This window comes from Equus przewalskii, chromosome 4 (assembly GCF_037783145.1).
Source record: "Equus przewalskii isolate Varuska chromosome 4, EquPr2, whole genome shotgun sequence".
Taxonomy (NCBI): domain Eukaryota; kingdom Metazoa; phylum Chordata; class Mammalia; order Perissodactyla; family Equidae; genus Equus; species Equus przewalskii.
In genome coordinates, this window is record NC_091834.1 from 65,948,930 (window position 1) to 65,965,035 (window position 16,106).

The 16,106-nt window shown below is 38.1% G+C and overlaps 2 protein-coding genes across 24 annotated transcripts in view; one reads left to right on the plus strand and one right to left on the minus strand.

Annotated features, from left to right (window-relative positions):
- The window catches only part of ANLN (anillin, actin binding protein), a 132,555-nt gene that overhangs the window by 8,930 nt on the left and 107,519 nt on the right, over positions 1 to 16,106 (plus strand). The gene's annotated exons all lie outside the window — the stretch shown is intronic.
- The window catches only part of MATCAP2 (microtubule associated tyrosine carboxypeptidase 2), a 69,306-nt gene that overhangs the window by 5,200 nt on the left and 48,000 nt on the right, over positions 1 to 16,106 (minus strand). For 7 of the 12 annotated variants that reach the window (XM_070616255.1, XM_070616262.1, XM_070616259.1 and 4 more), the window contains 5 exons: positions 14,752 to 14,895; positions 13,948 to 14,080; positions 13,115 to 13,420; positions 8,559 to 8,656; positions 2,710 to 5,435 (listed from right to left, as the gene is read on the minus strand). In XM_070616255.1, the coding sequence (XP_070472356.1) occupies positions 5,274 to 5,435; positions 8,559 to 8,656; positions 13,115 to 13,420; positions 13,948 to 14,080; positions 14,752 to 14,895 (843 nt within the window). In that variant the 3' untranslated portion in view covers positions 2,710 to 5,273. Of the gene's footprint in view, positions 1 to 2,709; positions 5,436 to 8,558; positions 8,657 to 13,114; positions 13,421 to 13,947; positions 14,081 to 14,751; positions 14,896 to 16,106 lie in introns of those variants that run through there. The other 5 variants (XM_070616256.1, XM_070616258.1, XM_008536068.2 and 2 more) reach the window with 3 other exon arrangements.

Genomic DNA, 16,106 nt, shown 5'->3' on the forward strand with positions numbered 1-16,106 from the left:
CTTCTGGGACTCCAATAATTTGCAATTTGTTTCTTTTGATGGTATCCCATAGATCATGTAGGCTTTCATAACTCTTTTTCATTCTTTTTTCTCCTATGACTGGATAATTTCAAAGCTCCTATCTTCTAATTCACAGATTCTTTCTTCTGCTTAATCCATTCTGATGTCTGCTGTTGATGCTATTGTATTTGTCATTTCATTCATTGCATTCTTCTACTCCAGAATCTGTTTGGTCCTTTTTAATGATTTCTATCTCTTTGTTAAACTGCTTATTTTGTTCATGTATTATTTTTCTGATTTCGTTGCATTGTCTCTGTGTATTCTTGTAGCTCACTGAGCTTCCTTAAATGGCTACTTTGAATTCTTTATTGGGTAAATCACAGATCTCCATGTCTTTGGGATCAGTTACTGGAAGATTATTGTAACCCTTTGGTGCTGTCATGTTTCCTTGACTCATGTTCCTTGAAGTTTTGCATTGTTGTCTTTGTATCTGAAGAAGCAGTCACCTCCTCCAGTCTTTACTGACCTTGGAAGAGAAATACCTTTGGTCAGCCCTGCTAGAGATTCTGAGGTTTTCTCAGACCATCTATGGATATGCCTGCTCCACACTTCTTGCTTCCTCTTGTGGCAGAATTCTTAAGCTTGTATGCCTTCTCTTAATTCTGCAATGCACAAGGCTGGGTGCTGACAGCTCTCCTTTTGCTTTCCAAAGGGTGGAGCTAAAGCTTAAGTTTGTGTTCTCTCCTGGCCCACAGATTTGGGCTGGCACTTTGCTTGTGCTCCCTAGCCATCAGCCAAAGCTTGTTCTCGATGCTGTAGGGAACACACACAGGGAACCAGCCTCTGGGTGAGAGGGTGTGTGGATGAGGCACATGGAGCACTGGGGCTTCTGTGGGCCAGTCAGGGTCAGGGAGATGCATGGGTAAGGCGTCCCCAATGGCTCACGGGCCAGCTTCTTAATGGAGACTGTGATGCAGTTCGTAGGCTCTGTGTTCCTTTAATGCCCTCCAAGAGTCTATCTGCTGCTCTCCCAGACTCTTCCTGCCCCCTTGTCATGCAGCTCATGATTCAGTACTCTAGATAGGCCTAGAGAGAAATAGGCCTCTTTGGCAGCATCCTGAACAGCTGGTGAAGCTGGGCTTCACTCACTCACTCTCACTTTCCCCCAGAGGAGAAATCACAAGCTGAGAACCTCTCTTTCGGCCCAGAGATGAGCTGCCTTGGGGGAGGGGTGATGAGGGTAAAGTCAAACAGTTCCTCTTCAATGTGTCTAAACTCAATACTTTCTTGCTCCAACGGTGTGCTGAACTTCTCCACTGGACCTAGACTTCCTTAAAGGCTCTCTTGTTCATGGGTGATTGTCTAAGACAGTGTTTTCCAGGGGGTTCCAGGCTACAGCTGACAGGGGCTGGAGCTCGTTTGTGGAACACTACAGGGTCCAACCTAAGCTTGTATGCCTCTTACCCAATGCATGGGTGGGCAAAATTCCTCCTGGGTCACTTGGAGGAGGGTGCTGGACCCCAAAGCTCCCACAAAGGCATTTCTGTCTGTGGATGGACACTAAATTGTTGTTGTTGTTGGGGTGGGGGGAAGCACAAATGAGGGACATCTTATTTAGCCATGTTGCTGACATCACTTCTGAAGTTGGTTGTCTTTAGTGACGATAGCTGGATGGCTGAGAAGAAATGAATTTTCAGTAGTCTCTTCTCAGTGGTCAAACTGCTGTTTTTGCTTTTCCCTCTTTCCCTAGGTGCAATTCCTTTTAATTCTGAAGGGTAGAAGGTCAAGATCAAGGTGTTGGCAGGTTTGGTTTCTCCTGAGGGATATAATGGAAGGATCTGTACCAGGCCTCTCTCCTTGGATTGTAGATGGCTGCCATCTTGCTTCCTCTTCACATGGTCCTCCCTCTGTGTACTTGAAAGTCCACGTTTTCCTAAAGTTCTTCCATAGCTACCTGACAAACACTGCTATTTCATATTATTTCATATGACATTAACTCCTTTAGCTATTGGAATCAGAGTGAAAAAAATAGATCATAGCCAGCTGACAAGGCTTTCACAAATGCAGTAAAGGTTTGAATTCAAAGACCAAGATGCTTAAGGATAAAGCATTGGCTCCTTTGGGTACCTGCGGGAGGTCCAGGTCCCAAGGGAGCGAGATCTCCAGGCCCCTGATGACCCAAGCAGCCGTATTCATGGTCCTTCCCCTGGGCTAAAGTTTCTCAGGTTCCAAAAACAAGCCTGGCAAATAGCAGTAATAAAATACTGTGAACACTCACCACTTTGCAAGTGATCTTTCTCTCTGTGCTTCAAATACATGAGCAGGCCCACTTACTACAGTTTACGTTCTTTTGGTAGCACTTTTTGGATATGGGAGCAGCCATGCTGTAACCTGATTCTGTGCCCTCTTCCTCAGTGGACTGTGAAGAGTTCTTGTCTTCCTCATCAGAGGTCTCTGGCACTCAGCACAGATCCTGCTCCTCGATAGGTGCTGCATACAAGTTTACTCAATGAACAGGGTAGTAAATTAAGACAAACTTATCCCTCTCTCCATTTCCCTTCTCCCTACACCCCATGAGAGTATAACCTGAACTAATTAGAGGAAAGCTGGACTGTGACAAATGTAATATTTCTCTATAAACAAGGACACTAGAAGACAAACATGATCGAAGATCCTTTCAATAATTACCACACAATAAAAAGCCAGAAATACCACAATAAAAATATAATTAGATTTTCAAAAAACAGAAGTTTGCATGCACATATATCCACATACTTCACTTGAGAGCCTCAGTGCTATTTATTTCTATTATGGCTAGACACAAAATACCCAAAGATATACAAAACAAACAATACAAACTTTAAATACTTTTAAAAAGGTGAAAACATACAGAAATGAAGACTATGGATTTATGTTTGCAGACAATTTTACTGTGACTCTCATCTGCTATGAAAACCTAACAGTTTATCAGAATCTGTAATTGATACAACTGTATATTAGAATTACAGTGAATAAAACTGATGAAATCCTAATCATCAATAGCCTATGGCAAAGAACTATTATAATTAAAATTAATACAATCCTTAACTATTCTCCTAAGTACTGCTTTTATAATTTTCTAATTATTAAAGCTTTTATTTTAGGGAACAAAACTGACTTTAACGCTATTTCAGGAAAGAGAATAAACATTAATTAAATCTTCAACCCCAACTTTTAAAGCTTAGAGCTCTTTAGCATTTCTGCTAATCTGAAACTATTTTTGGTTCACTGCTAAGTTTTACAATATCTTAAAGACAATCAATGTGACTTAAGAATAGTGCTCATGCTTTTTTGTCTTTATACCAAAGCAGTAAGGCAAGAAATATTTCCTTTTTCAAATCAGATAAAGAGAGAATATCTATCCATTTTAAAATTCAGGAACTAGAACCAATGCAAATAATCCTAACAATAAGAAATTAAGGCCACTGTGATTTTCCTTTGTATTTAAACCATAACGTACGATTAGCAGTGTTATTGTCTACAAATGAATTTATAAGCATTTGGGCTTAAATCACAGGACATAAATATTGCCATTTCTGCCTATACTTCAATTTCAGTTAATAAGACACTGTTTTCACAATCACCTTTGATAAGTTTGAAGATGAAATCAGAAAACACTACACAAAGCTGAAACTGGATGACTCTGCTACAAAGAAATAATGCTTGCGGGGTCAAGAGTGGTTTTCTGGTATCCGGTTAGTGCTGGAGGACTACGCCCCAGGCCTGCACAGAGATGTGCAGGCCACACTCCAGCCAGCATGGCACATGTGTGGGTGCCTTCAATGCTTCAAAGGGCCTGGCCTGCTACTGTCACAGGCAGGATGCATGGCTCTGCAAGAACGGCCAGGCACCAGTTAGAGTCCATCTTGCTTGCTGCAACATTCTTCTTTGAGGCAAGCCCTTCTAGATATGTGAAAGAGAAAAATCACAAAACCTAGCCTGCAAAAGATTTCCTAAAATCATTTCCTAGCATAAATGTGGACCAGGATTTGCAGTATATATCTACTAGTGTTAGCACCATATTTAAGCCTGAATCGAGGTAAAGATAAACTCTTAGATAGCTTTGGGTAGAAATTATTTTGAATGTGGTGTTTACATCAGTATTCTTTCTGATCATTAAAATAAGTTGTTTAAAGAATTATTTGATCCCAAGTATATATGTCCAAGCATATACTGAAATTGATAAATTACAAAGCTAGGTGAGTAAGTTTTTTGCAGGAGAAATGTAGCAAAACAGAACTCTCATTTTTGAAATTCAAATGTCATTACTGGGTTGATGAAATCAAAGATTTTGATAAAATACACTGAGCCAATATCACAAGGCCAGTTTATCAAATGGCAATGCCAAGAAATTCCATTTTTCAGAGCAGGGTCAAGTTTATTGTAAATGCTACCCAGTCAACCTCCAGCTCCCACATAAACTAGATCAGTCTATTTGTTCCTTGTTCACTGTGCCACTTAATTAAAGGTGAGTAGCTTCTCTCTTCCCTAGATATTTTAATCTATGTAGGCCAACCTCTTTGAAACTTGTAGTTATCATTTATATAAAGGAATGGAGAGGAAAAGACTCCAAAACTTGGTTAAAATTTTGAAGAAGTACAATATGTTTCAGCAAATGAAAACAGAGTTTAGTTAAAGAATAACTGGACAAAATGAGGTAATTCTCTAACTTAGTTCCTATAAATTGATAAGATGAAACAATAATGTGTAAAACAAAGAACTAATGAAAACTTTTCAAATTGCTTTTCTCCTCCCTTTAACTTATATTTTACTTAACATATAAGAGAAATAAGAAATCTTAGATATAGCTCACTTATTGGAGGCATAACAAAACTGATTTTTCAAAGGAGAATAATTATCATTATTTATCAAATAAAATATAACTTTGGAGTGTGAACAACATTGGAATTCAGTCTCTAGTCAGAGTGGATCTTGGTGCTTAGGCAGAAGTTTATCACTCAATTTGACCAAGATTCTTCAAAAACATTCAAAGTATTTCATCTATTTTCGTCAGATGAAAATTGGAGTAACTTTCCCTTGCAGGCTATAGAAACATTTTAGGGAAACAGTTTTAAGGTTTGTACTTAAGCTAAAAATTCAGCTGAATACTGCAGATCATTCTTCAGAAAACGCATGTAAACAGCCATTCTCCTTTTATAAATCTGCTTGTGCTAACTGCACCTAACGGGTAATATATAAGAGGTATAGCATAGCTATGTTTGCAAGAATGCTAGTTAATATATAAGATCTTTCAGTTCCCTGTCAGTCAGTTCATTCACTTCCATGATCTTCTCTAAGTGTTCCATGTATCGGTCATGGTCCTGCAGAAAGTGAGGGACCCTCATGTTTTCAATTACTGCCAATCCTTTTAAGCGATCCACATCTTCATAAGAGACCTGAAAAATGGAAGATGGGTTAACTTTTAAATGTAATTACCAGTTACATTTACTTTTAAATGTAATTACCAGCTACATTTCTTCCTTGGGTCTTAGGTGGACCTTTAAGAACGCAGACTGTTTTTCAAATTACTTTAATACCTGCAAAATAACAAAAATCAGTGGCTTCCTTTCCTTTGCTGTGTTAAATAAGAATGTATTTATCTGCCCCCTCACATCACAATCATATTTTAAAAGATCACAAGTCAATATTTGATTTAACACTCTATCTTGGAACTACTCAGTTTGTCTAGAACTTGCCCAACTAAACTTAATACACGTGGGTGAGAGACTCTACACCTAAAGAAATCTCCTGACCAAATTTAAATAAAAGAATCAAGAAAACAGCTGGGCTATAAATACATATTATTAAATTAGGAAAATCAGCACAATTATATATTGGATTCCTATTTCTATTTAATTTGAGAACTATAATGATCTGTGTTTTATGTTAAATTCTCTTACTTGTATTCTGAATTTTTGAAAATACTTTTTAAAATTTCACATATCTTTGATTCACTTGTATAAGAAGCCAATCTCTTACAACTATTTATATTAAATTTAGGGGTGAAACTTTTTAAGTTCTATAAATTATCTTTGCAACTTTAAATTCCAAAACATGGCTGGCTTTAAATACTATTGTCTACTGATCAACACTCTGCCTAGTTCAGTAGGAAGGCTTTAAATAAAGAAATCATGTTCATATTGTATCTGCACTTTATTAAGTTTTATTTATTTTTTAGTGATTATTATTAAAATTATTTTACTTTATTAAGTATTTACACCACTAAGCATAATGAAAATAGGTTTCTTGTTGATATTGGTGTGCTTTTGTAATTCTTAAACCATTCTGAATTTTTATAAGAGACAATGAATAAATATATTGAATTTGGGAAACAGGGTTCTCATTTTAAGAGAAGGGAGATACACATATGGAATGGGAAGGGAACTGTGAAAGAACCCTGTGGTGTCTGATTTGAATGAGAAGGCCCTATGATTTAAAAAAAATATGCACAATTTGCTCACTGAAAAGGTCTGGAAGCAACAGCACCCAATAACAGTGAGCATACCTAGTGCTCAGATCTTGTTTTCTAAATACAGTCATACCTCAGAGATACTGCAGGTTTGGTTCCAGACCACTGCAATAAAGCAAATATTGCAATAAAGCAAGTCACAAGAACTTTTTGGTTTCCCAGTGCATATAAAAGTTATGTTTACACTATACTGTAGTGTATTAAGTGTGCAATAACGTCTAAAAAAAGTACATACCTTAATTAAAAAATACTTTATTGCTAAAAAATGCTAACCATCATCTGAGCCTTCAGTGAGTTGTAATCCTTTTTGTTGGTGGAAGGTCTTGTAAAAAATGCAGTATTTGAGAAGCGCAATAAAACGAAGCACAATAAAAAAGGGAGGCCTTGTATCACTTCCCACTAAAGGAACCAAGGCTTCCATGGAGAAATATCTAATCTCAGATATGGGTAGGAAAAGTATAAGATGAGCCCAGATATCTTACCTTGCCAGAAAACATGTTTTAAAAACACAGGAGCAACCATTGAAAGGGCTGAATAAAAAAGAGCAAGTCCATGATAATACTACAAAAAAGGGGAGTGAAATGTTACAGAACTCAAACATCTCTATTGTGCTACCACCAGTGTAGTAACTGATTTGGACAAAGATCATCAATGGATGTTAAAACCATTCCTAGAAAGGTTGTTACGGACAGTACATTCATAGGTATCACCGGCAGATTACTAACACAATAGGGGAAAGGTACCTTTACAATGGAGAGACCTGGCAGCAACTACCTTAGCCAGGTGATGAAAAACAGCATCACCAAGAATGGCACAAAATGACCTTATGTGCTTTTTTTTTTTTTTTTTTTTAAGATTTTATTTTTTCCTTTTTCTCCCCAAATCCCCCCGGTACATACTTGTGTATTCTTCGTTGTGGGTTCTTCTAGTTGTGGCATGTGGGACGCTGCCTCAGCGTGGTCTGATGAGCAGTGTCATGTCCGCGCCCAGGAATCGAACCAACGAAACACTGGGCCGCCTGCAGCGGAGCGCACGGACTTAACCACTCGGCCACGGGGCCAGCCCCGACCTTATGTGCTTTCTAATACAATGCAATGGGAAATACACAACTCACTTATGTAGTATTCTTGGCAAAAGTGTTTAATCTGAATCTAATTACAAGGAAACAATCTGGTAATCCAGATCGTAGGAATTCTCAAGAAAAGTGTCCTGGACTCTTAAAAACGTCATGAAAAACAAAAAGACTGGGGCGAGGGGAACTATTATAAAGAGATTAAAGATTACAACCAAATTCAAGGCATGAATCTTGACTGGATCCTGGGTCACAAAAAAGAACTACAAAGGACATTTTGGGGACAATCTGGGAAATATGAAGTGGACTGTTTCTTAGATATTACATTGAATCAATGATAAATTTCTTTTTTTTTTTTTTGAGGAAGATTAGCCCTGAGCTAACAATTGCTGCCAACCCTCCTCTTTTTACTGAGGAAGACCGGCCCTGAGCTAACATGTGTGGGCATCTTCCTCTATTTTATATGTGGGACACCTGCCACAGCATGGCTTGATATGTGGTGCGTAGCTCTGTGCTCAGGTTCTGAACCAGCAAATCCCAAGCTGCTGCAGTGGAGCATGTGAACTTACCTGCTACACCATTGGGTCAGCCCCAATGATAAATTTCTAAGAAAATCATATAGTTATGTCAGAGAATATTCTTATTCTTGTGAGATACATGCTGAACTATTAAGGATGGAATTTTATAGCTGCAAGTTTATTTTAAAATGCTTTAGAAAAAGATGTAAAAATAAAATTATATAATATATTCCCAAATTTCCTGTTCCCTTCCTTATCTCTTATTGTGCACAAAGAAATTTTGCAATTTGGTTCTGTGACAGAACCATGGCTCTTCCCTTTTGTTATCACATAAAGGAAACTTTACTCCAACAACGAAGTAAAAACACTTTGAACCTGAGTCGTACTCAATCATAAAATCGAGCTGGAGGAAACATCAGTCTGGTGCATTTGGGGACCACGTGCCATCGGTTTCACTCACCTTCCCCAGGGCAGTCAGTAGATGAAAGTCAATGGTCTCTCTGTATCGGAGGATTTGCAGGATGCCATCCAAGTACACCTGGTCTTTACTGAAACACCCTAGAGGAATCAAAATAGTGTTTTCTTCCTGATGTTTAAAAAAACTTCTAAGTAATTAGACACTAACCCATTCCCCCTTTACTGTAGGAATCATTCCTGTATCAAAAAATTTGTCATTTTCCACATTTATTTTTATTTAACTATCCTCGTAACATAAAAAATGTAAGGTCTTGGGAAGTACCAGGATAGTGTGCAGACTAGTAGCTTCCCTGGAAGAATTTCTTCTCTCCAGATCCCCACTCTCCATAATTAAAATAGCATTTTTTCCTAATTATAAAGAAAACAGTAGTAATTAAGATATTTGATTCACACTCACCCGCACCATTTGCTCACAGCCTTAACCTCCACAAGGCAGCGAAGGCATGTGGGTGGGGAGGGTGGTGGGGCACAGCTGCAGAGCAGCTAAGTCTCAAGGAGGGCAATGTGGGGGGGCATGGGATTTCAGAAACTCCTGGTTTTTAAAAAAAATAATCCCCATTACCCGACTAAAAATCACCATAGGTGATTTCTGATACTATTTCTCCCTATGAAAATAAGAATTAGAACTGGATTTTAAAGAATATGGAGGTTTATAAATAGGAAAAAATATGAAAAGACATGAAAACTAAGAACAACTCATGAGATTGCAGCATAGTTAAAAAATGGTGTTCTACCATGACATAACTTGCATAAATTTTTTAAAGTTTGCTCTAATAAATGGACAAAAATTCTACCATATGGAAAGTCATTTATTAAGAAATTATTAACTTTGTTAGATATGCTAATAGCATGGGGATTATGAAAAAAATTGTCCTTATCAGAGATGCATACTAAAAGTATTTATGGGTAAAACGACATGATGTCTGAAACTGGCTTTAAAATACCATACGAAAACAACAACTTGGGAGAATAGATGAGCCACAGTTAAAAATGTTGATTATTAAGATTGGGTAATGTTTAATGAGAGTTCAGCATATTAATCATTCTTTTGTATACATTTGAAATTTTCAATAATAAGTTTTTCTAAAAAAGTAAGTGAGGAAAAAAAGGACTAGTCTAAAAGTGATGTGTCTCCATGGGGTGTCAAGGTCAACATGAAAGCTCTGTGCCTCTGGGTACAGAGCACTAAAATACAGGCAAGCAGATCTAAAACGGATATGGGAAATGCCAGACACACTCTTGGTCTGAAACTGAGCCGAGAGTGGCTTTGCATACATGAAAGGTAGGGGACAGATGTCTTCCTCCTCCCTGCTTCCTGTCTTGCCTGGTCCTGGCTGTCAGGCACCACACTTCCATACGACCACATCACAGGTATGAAATGTTAATGTGGGCTGGGCTGGCGAATTAACCATCACAGACTGGGCTAAGTATTTCCAAGCTCCAAATAAATAGTTTTAAATACTTTTAGAAGAAAATTTGTTGATATATCGAACTAATCTTAAAGTCAAAATGACTTTTAATAAACATTCCCTAATTCTCATCCTTTTTTCAAATGCATTTTTATATTGCCTTCTAATCTACTTGTTATTTTGTTAGGGAAAAAAAAAACAACACAGCCTTGAGCCAGCCCTGATGGCCTAGTGGTTAAAGTTCACTGTGCTCCACTTCAGCAGTGCAGGTTCAGTTCCCGGGCACAGCACCACACCACTTGTCTGTCAGTAGCCATGCTGTGGTGACAGCCCACATAGAAGAACTAGGAGGACTTACAACTAGAACATAAAACTATGTACTGGGGCTTTGGGAAGGAAAAAATTAAAAAAGAAAGGAAGATTGGCAACAGATGTTAGCTCAGGGTGAATCTTTCCCAGGGGAAAAAAAAAAAAAAAACCTCTGTGGGCAATGTCAAGTCTTAAAGCTGCTGACAAAACTTTTAAACTTTCTATGAGAGTAGCATACTTACTTAGAACCAGAACTGCTTGTGAAGATCAACATGCACTGTGATTGTATTTCTTGCCTCTATTTTCTTTAGACAAATAATAATAATAATAATAATAAAGTGCTAGAAATCCCCAGTGAAATGAACAGATCCAGGCAAGGATCACTGACAGATGCTAAAACCATTAGATGAACCTCTGTTGGAAAAAAGGATATTCACACAGTGTTGATCACCTCACAGATCACTTAATTAAAAAGGAGAAAAGGAAAATGTAGAGCTCACAATCTCCACCTTAAACAAGGATCAAAATCGTCATCTCTAATGGTGAGACAACGTGTCATTAGGTGGCTCCTGATGTGATCCAGTCTCACTTATGTAGTATTCTTGTCAAAAAATGTTTATCCTGAATCTAACCATGAGCAAACAATCGAACACATCCAGACTGTAGCCGTTCTATAAGAACAGTGCCTAGACTTTTAAAAAAGTCAGTATCATGAAAAACAAAAACAGTGGGGAAGACTGCTTGATATTAAAAGAGGCCAAAGAGACAAAACAACCAAAAGTGACACACGATCCCTGATGGGATCTAGATTTTTTTTTTAAACAGCTATTAAGGACATTTTTAGAACAGCTGGGGAAATCTAAATATAGTGACCGTATACGCTGACATTGTTGAATTAATGCTCACTTTCTTAAGTGTGATAATGATATTGTGTTAGGTAGAAGAATGTCTTTTTTATTCTTAGGGGATGCATACTCAAGTTTTCAAGAATGAAATGCCAAATGTACAATTTACTTGTAAAAAGTCACAGAGAACACCAACAAAAAAGTGAAAAAACCCACAGAATGGAATAAAATATTTGCAAATCATATATCTGACAAGAGATTTGTATCCAGATTATACAAAGAACTCTTGCAACTCAATATAAAGAGACAAATAACACAATTAAAACATGGGCAAAGTATCTAAATAGAAAGCTCTCCAAAGAAAATATACAAATTGCCAATAAGCACATGAAAAGATGCTCAACATCATTATTAGGGAAATGCAAATCAAAACCACAATGAGATAAACACCTCACACCCTCTAGGATGGTTATAATAATTTTAAAAATGAAATTAGTGGGGCCAGCTTGGTGGCACAAAGGTTAAGTTCACACACTCTGCTTCAGTGGCCCAGGGTTTGCAGGTTCGGATCCCAGGTGCAGATATAGCACGACTCATCAAGCCATGCTGTGGCAGTGCCCCATGTAAAATAGAGGAAGACTGGCACAGATGTTAGCTCAGTGACAATCTTCCTCAAGCAAAAAGGAGGAAGATTGGCAACAGATGTTAGCACAGGGCCAATCTTCCTCACCAAAAAAACAAAGAAAGAAAGAAAATAGCAAGTGTTGGTGAAAAACTGGAACTCTCATACACTGCTGGTGGGAATGTAAAATGGTACAGTCACTTTAGAAAACAGTCTGGCAGTTCCTCAAAAGGTTAAACATAGTTACCATATGACACAACAATTCTACTCCTAAGTATTTATGTAAGGGAATTAAAAACATAAACTTGTACACAAATGTTCACAGCTGCAGTATTCGTAACAGCCAAAAAGTGGAAACAACCCAAATGTCTGTTAGCTGGTGAATAGACAAATAAAATATGTCAGAATCATGTAATGGAATACTATTGTTCAGCAATAAAAAGAACTGAAGTACTGATCCATGCTACAATACGGATGGACCTCAAAAACATTATGCTAAGTGAAAGCCAGCCACAAAGGATCACATATTATATGATTCCACTTATAAGAAATGTTCAAAATAGGCAAACCTATAAAAGTAGATTAATGGTTACTCAGAGCTGGGGACGGGGTGGGGAGAGGGGATGGGGAATGACTGTTGATGTGTATGGGTTTCTTTTGGGGTTGATGAAAACATTCTGGAATTAGACAGTGGTGATGTGGGCTGGCCCGGTGGTACAGCGGTTAAGTTCACAGGTTTTGCTTCCCAGCGGCCCGGGGTTTGCCAGTTCGGATCCCGGGTGCAGACATGGCACTGCTTGGCAAAAGCCATGCTGTGGTAGGCGTCCCACGTATAAAGTAGAGGAAGTGGGCATGGATGTTAGCTCAGGGCCAGTCTTCCTCAGCAAAAAGAGAAGGATTGGCAGTAGCTGGCTCAGGGCTAATCTTCCTCAAAAAAAAAAAAAGATAGTGGTGATGGTTGCAGAACTCTATGAATATTCTAAAAACCACTAACTGTACATTTTAAATGGGTTAATTGTATGTCACGTGAATTATATCTCAATAAAGCTGTTTTTAAAGTCAGAGACAGCAAAAACGGCAAAATGTTAACAACTGGTGAATCTAGGGGAAGGGTATACAAGTGTTCGTTCTATCATCATTTCCATGTTTCTGTAGGTTTAGAACTTTTCAAAATGAAATAGGAAAAAAATAACACTACCAAAATGTGGTTTGGGAAAACTAGCACTAAACTCTAGTAATGAAGGTTTAATTTTTCATAAGTCAGTGAAATCTCCGATTGGTGAATTAGGATGTAACCAAAATCAATAGACAACTATCCAGTAAGTCAGAAAACCTACAGTCAAGGGACACTCACCTGGTTGGGAAGTATCAGTCCATCCTCTCTTGGCTCGTACACAATAATCCCATCTTGTATTGGGGTCCTTGACAAACTTTCCGATATCTTTAAAGAGTTCGCAGAAAGACATTTGGCTGGCTCGATAAACAGTGTAGTAGAGGAGGGCAGCCCTCCATAAAAAGGGGTCTTTTCTGAACAGGACACTGTGAATACTTGCCAGTCCCTCCTCTGTGGGATTGTTTGGCTTTAGCTCATGTTTTTTACGACCAGTCCAACTGTTCCATGGCTGCTGAAGGTTGTTAATACCTCGAAAATAATGTGTGCCTATAGAGAAGAAAAGGTGCATGAAAAACAGGAAATGCCATTCTCATTTTAACTTTTATCCAAAACCAGATTCTACCAACAGTTCTAAAACCAAATTGACATGCACCTACAAACCAAAACAACAGAGAAAATGACCTGAGCCTAAAGCCTTTTGGTTTGAAGGAGTACAGCACCTTCAGAAGGATCAAATGTCTCCTTAGAAGAGGTATAACTTTTATAAGAATTTATTTTTTTAAAGGGAAGAATCATAGACATGAATTTGAAAAGAATCTCAGAGACCACTTAATTCAACTCCCTCAGTTTAAGGTGCAGGAACTAAAATCCAGAGGAGTTAAATGACTACACATTGCCCTATAAAGTCTAATTTGAAATGAGACATTAATATCTGAGCTTTAGTTCCAGTGAAACCTAACAAATTCATTGCTTTTTGCCAAACACTACTAAGAAAAAAACCATTATAAAAGAACATTTCTTTGGAGCTAATTTCTGATATTACAAATGAACAAATGGAGAAGAATCGCCCCTACCGATTTCATGCCTCAGCATTCCCTCCAGCCAATGCTCCCGTGCAGTGGAAACATTGATGGTGAGCGTGGGACATCCATTTACTACTGTCATTGAAGCCCGGGAAAGCAGGTCCTCAGAGAGATGAACTACAATCTAGGGAGCAAGAGGAAAAAATACATGGATGTAAAACAAAACATAAAGGCAGGAGGAAAAAAATTTCCACAGAAAACAGTGCACCCATAAATTAACACCTTTTTCTTCTGTTTACAACACCTTGACTCTCCCAGAAACCAAGAAGATGAAATGCAGAGCCAGTCACTTTGGACCCTTCCAAATCTTGAGCCTTTGGGATCTCAAGAACCTTTACTGGATTGAAAGGAAAGTAGATGGCTGTGCCGAGGAAGACACAGAGGACTGAACTTGTGCCTCCACTGTGCTCTCACAGACGGGCCCCTGGCTAAAACGATGCAAAGGGAGATGCACGAGCCAGACTCCTGTTCACTGCCGGGCCAAGACTTATTTTGAGACTGAATACCAGGAACTGGCTATTAAGAGAGGTCAACTGGGGCTAATCTCTTCACTGATAATTTTCATAAAACAATTCACATAATGCCACAAACTACACAGAAACGGTACTAAGAAAAGAAGAAAAACAGAAAGTGAACACAATAATTCAATGCAACAGAAACTTAGACTTACAGTATTTAGTGAGAAATCTGGATGACTACTTTAACAAGTAAAAGAGGGTCGGGAAAAACGACATGGCATTGACTGAGAGTTAAAATGCCAGCAGTCAACTCCTCGTATTCACTCAGGATGCATACCTCACCCATGCAGCCTTCTTTCATCATGTACTTCCTAACATGGCTCCAGATTCGAGTTTTAGATAGCAGGCTACCACCAGTGGCCTGTTCAAATTTTTCATAACTTCCATATTTCTGTAAAGTCAGTTCCATAATATTGATGGACTATAAAAGAAACAGAGATAATGAAAGTAAATAGCCTCCTATTACTTTCAGATGAGTAATAAGCCAGTTATATTCTTATTTATCATGACCTGTGTTTATTGATTTCCAAATTAAACTGCAACTGAGATACCAGATCTTTCTAATCCTAAACAGCTTTCACTCATTTTCACAGATTTTTACAAACACCTGTGTACTTACGAATACTCTTTCCCTGTGTTCGTTTCTCCTTAACGTGCTAAAGGCTAAAGGGGCTCAAGTACTGCATATATTGTCAACACCGACGGGCTGGGAGCTAAGGCAGAGAGGCTCCTTTGCTTCTCTAAGACCCTTTGGTAGTTTGGCAGCAGAACTCAGAGTGGAAGATATGTCTCCAGACTAGTCACTAGATTATAATTACCAAATGGATAAAGAAAAAAGACCCACAATTTTTAAGAACACACAAAATAATCAACTCTTCTGTGACAATCCTATAAAAATCTGATGTTTTCCTGGGCTACTATTTGGCAGAAAATACAGTCTTAACATTACTAAAAACACTTTTATCTTTCATTCAGGGCAGGGTACTATCTACTTTTCATTTGTCACAAATTTATGCATAAATATGCAGAAAGGAAGGCTAAAAAAAACTGGTAATGAATCACAGATCATTAATGTCTATGGGAAAGCCACAAGATAGGAAAATATAAGGAAGAAAAAAGCTCTTCAAAGGTCTTTTGGGAAAGAAGCTAGAAAATTCAGATACATCTTATATGAAGTCTGTAGTTTCTGGACTGTTGTCAGCCTAGTACAGAGATTAAAAGTACAAGCTCTAAAGTCAGACTACCTGAGTCGACGTTCTGGCTCTGCCACCTTCTGGTGTGTGACCACGGGCAAGTCACTAAACCTGTTACTAAGCCTCCTCATTTGTAAATGGGAATAACAATGTCTACTTCACAGTTTTGTTGAGAAAACTTAGTCAACCTTTGTAAAGCACAGTGTCTGAGATATAATAAGCAGTCAATACATATCAATTATTACATCATTGTGATCATCATCATTATCATTCTTTATAAATATCACCATTGTAGATAACATGCCCAACACAAAAACTACCGAAACGCTCACACACTCCAAGTTATAGCTTAACATATAGATCCCCACCGGAAAAATACATATTACTAATAAACTAGGCATAAAGTCACCATAACAAGAAATAGCTGCAATAGGCTTTG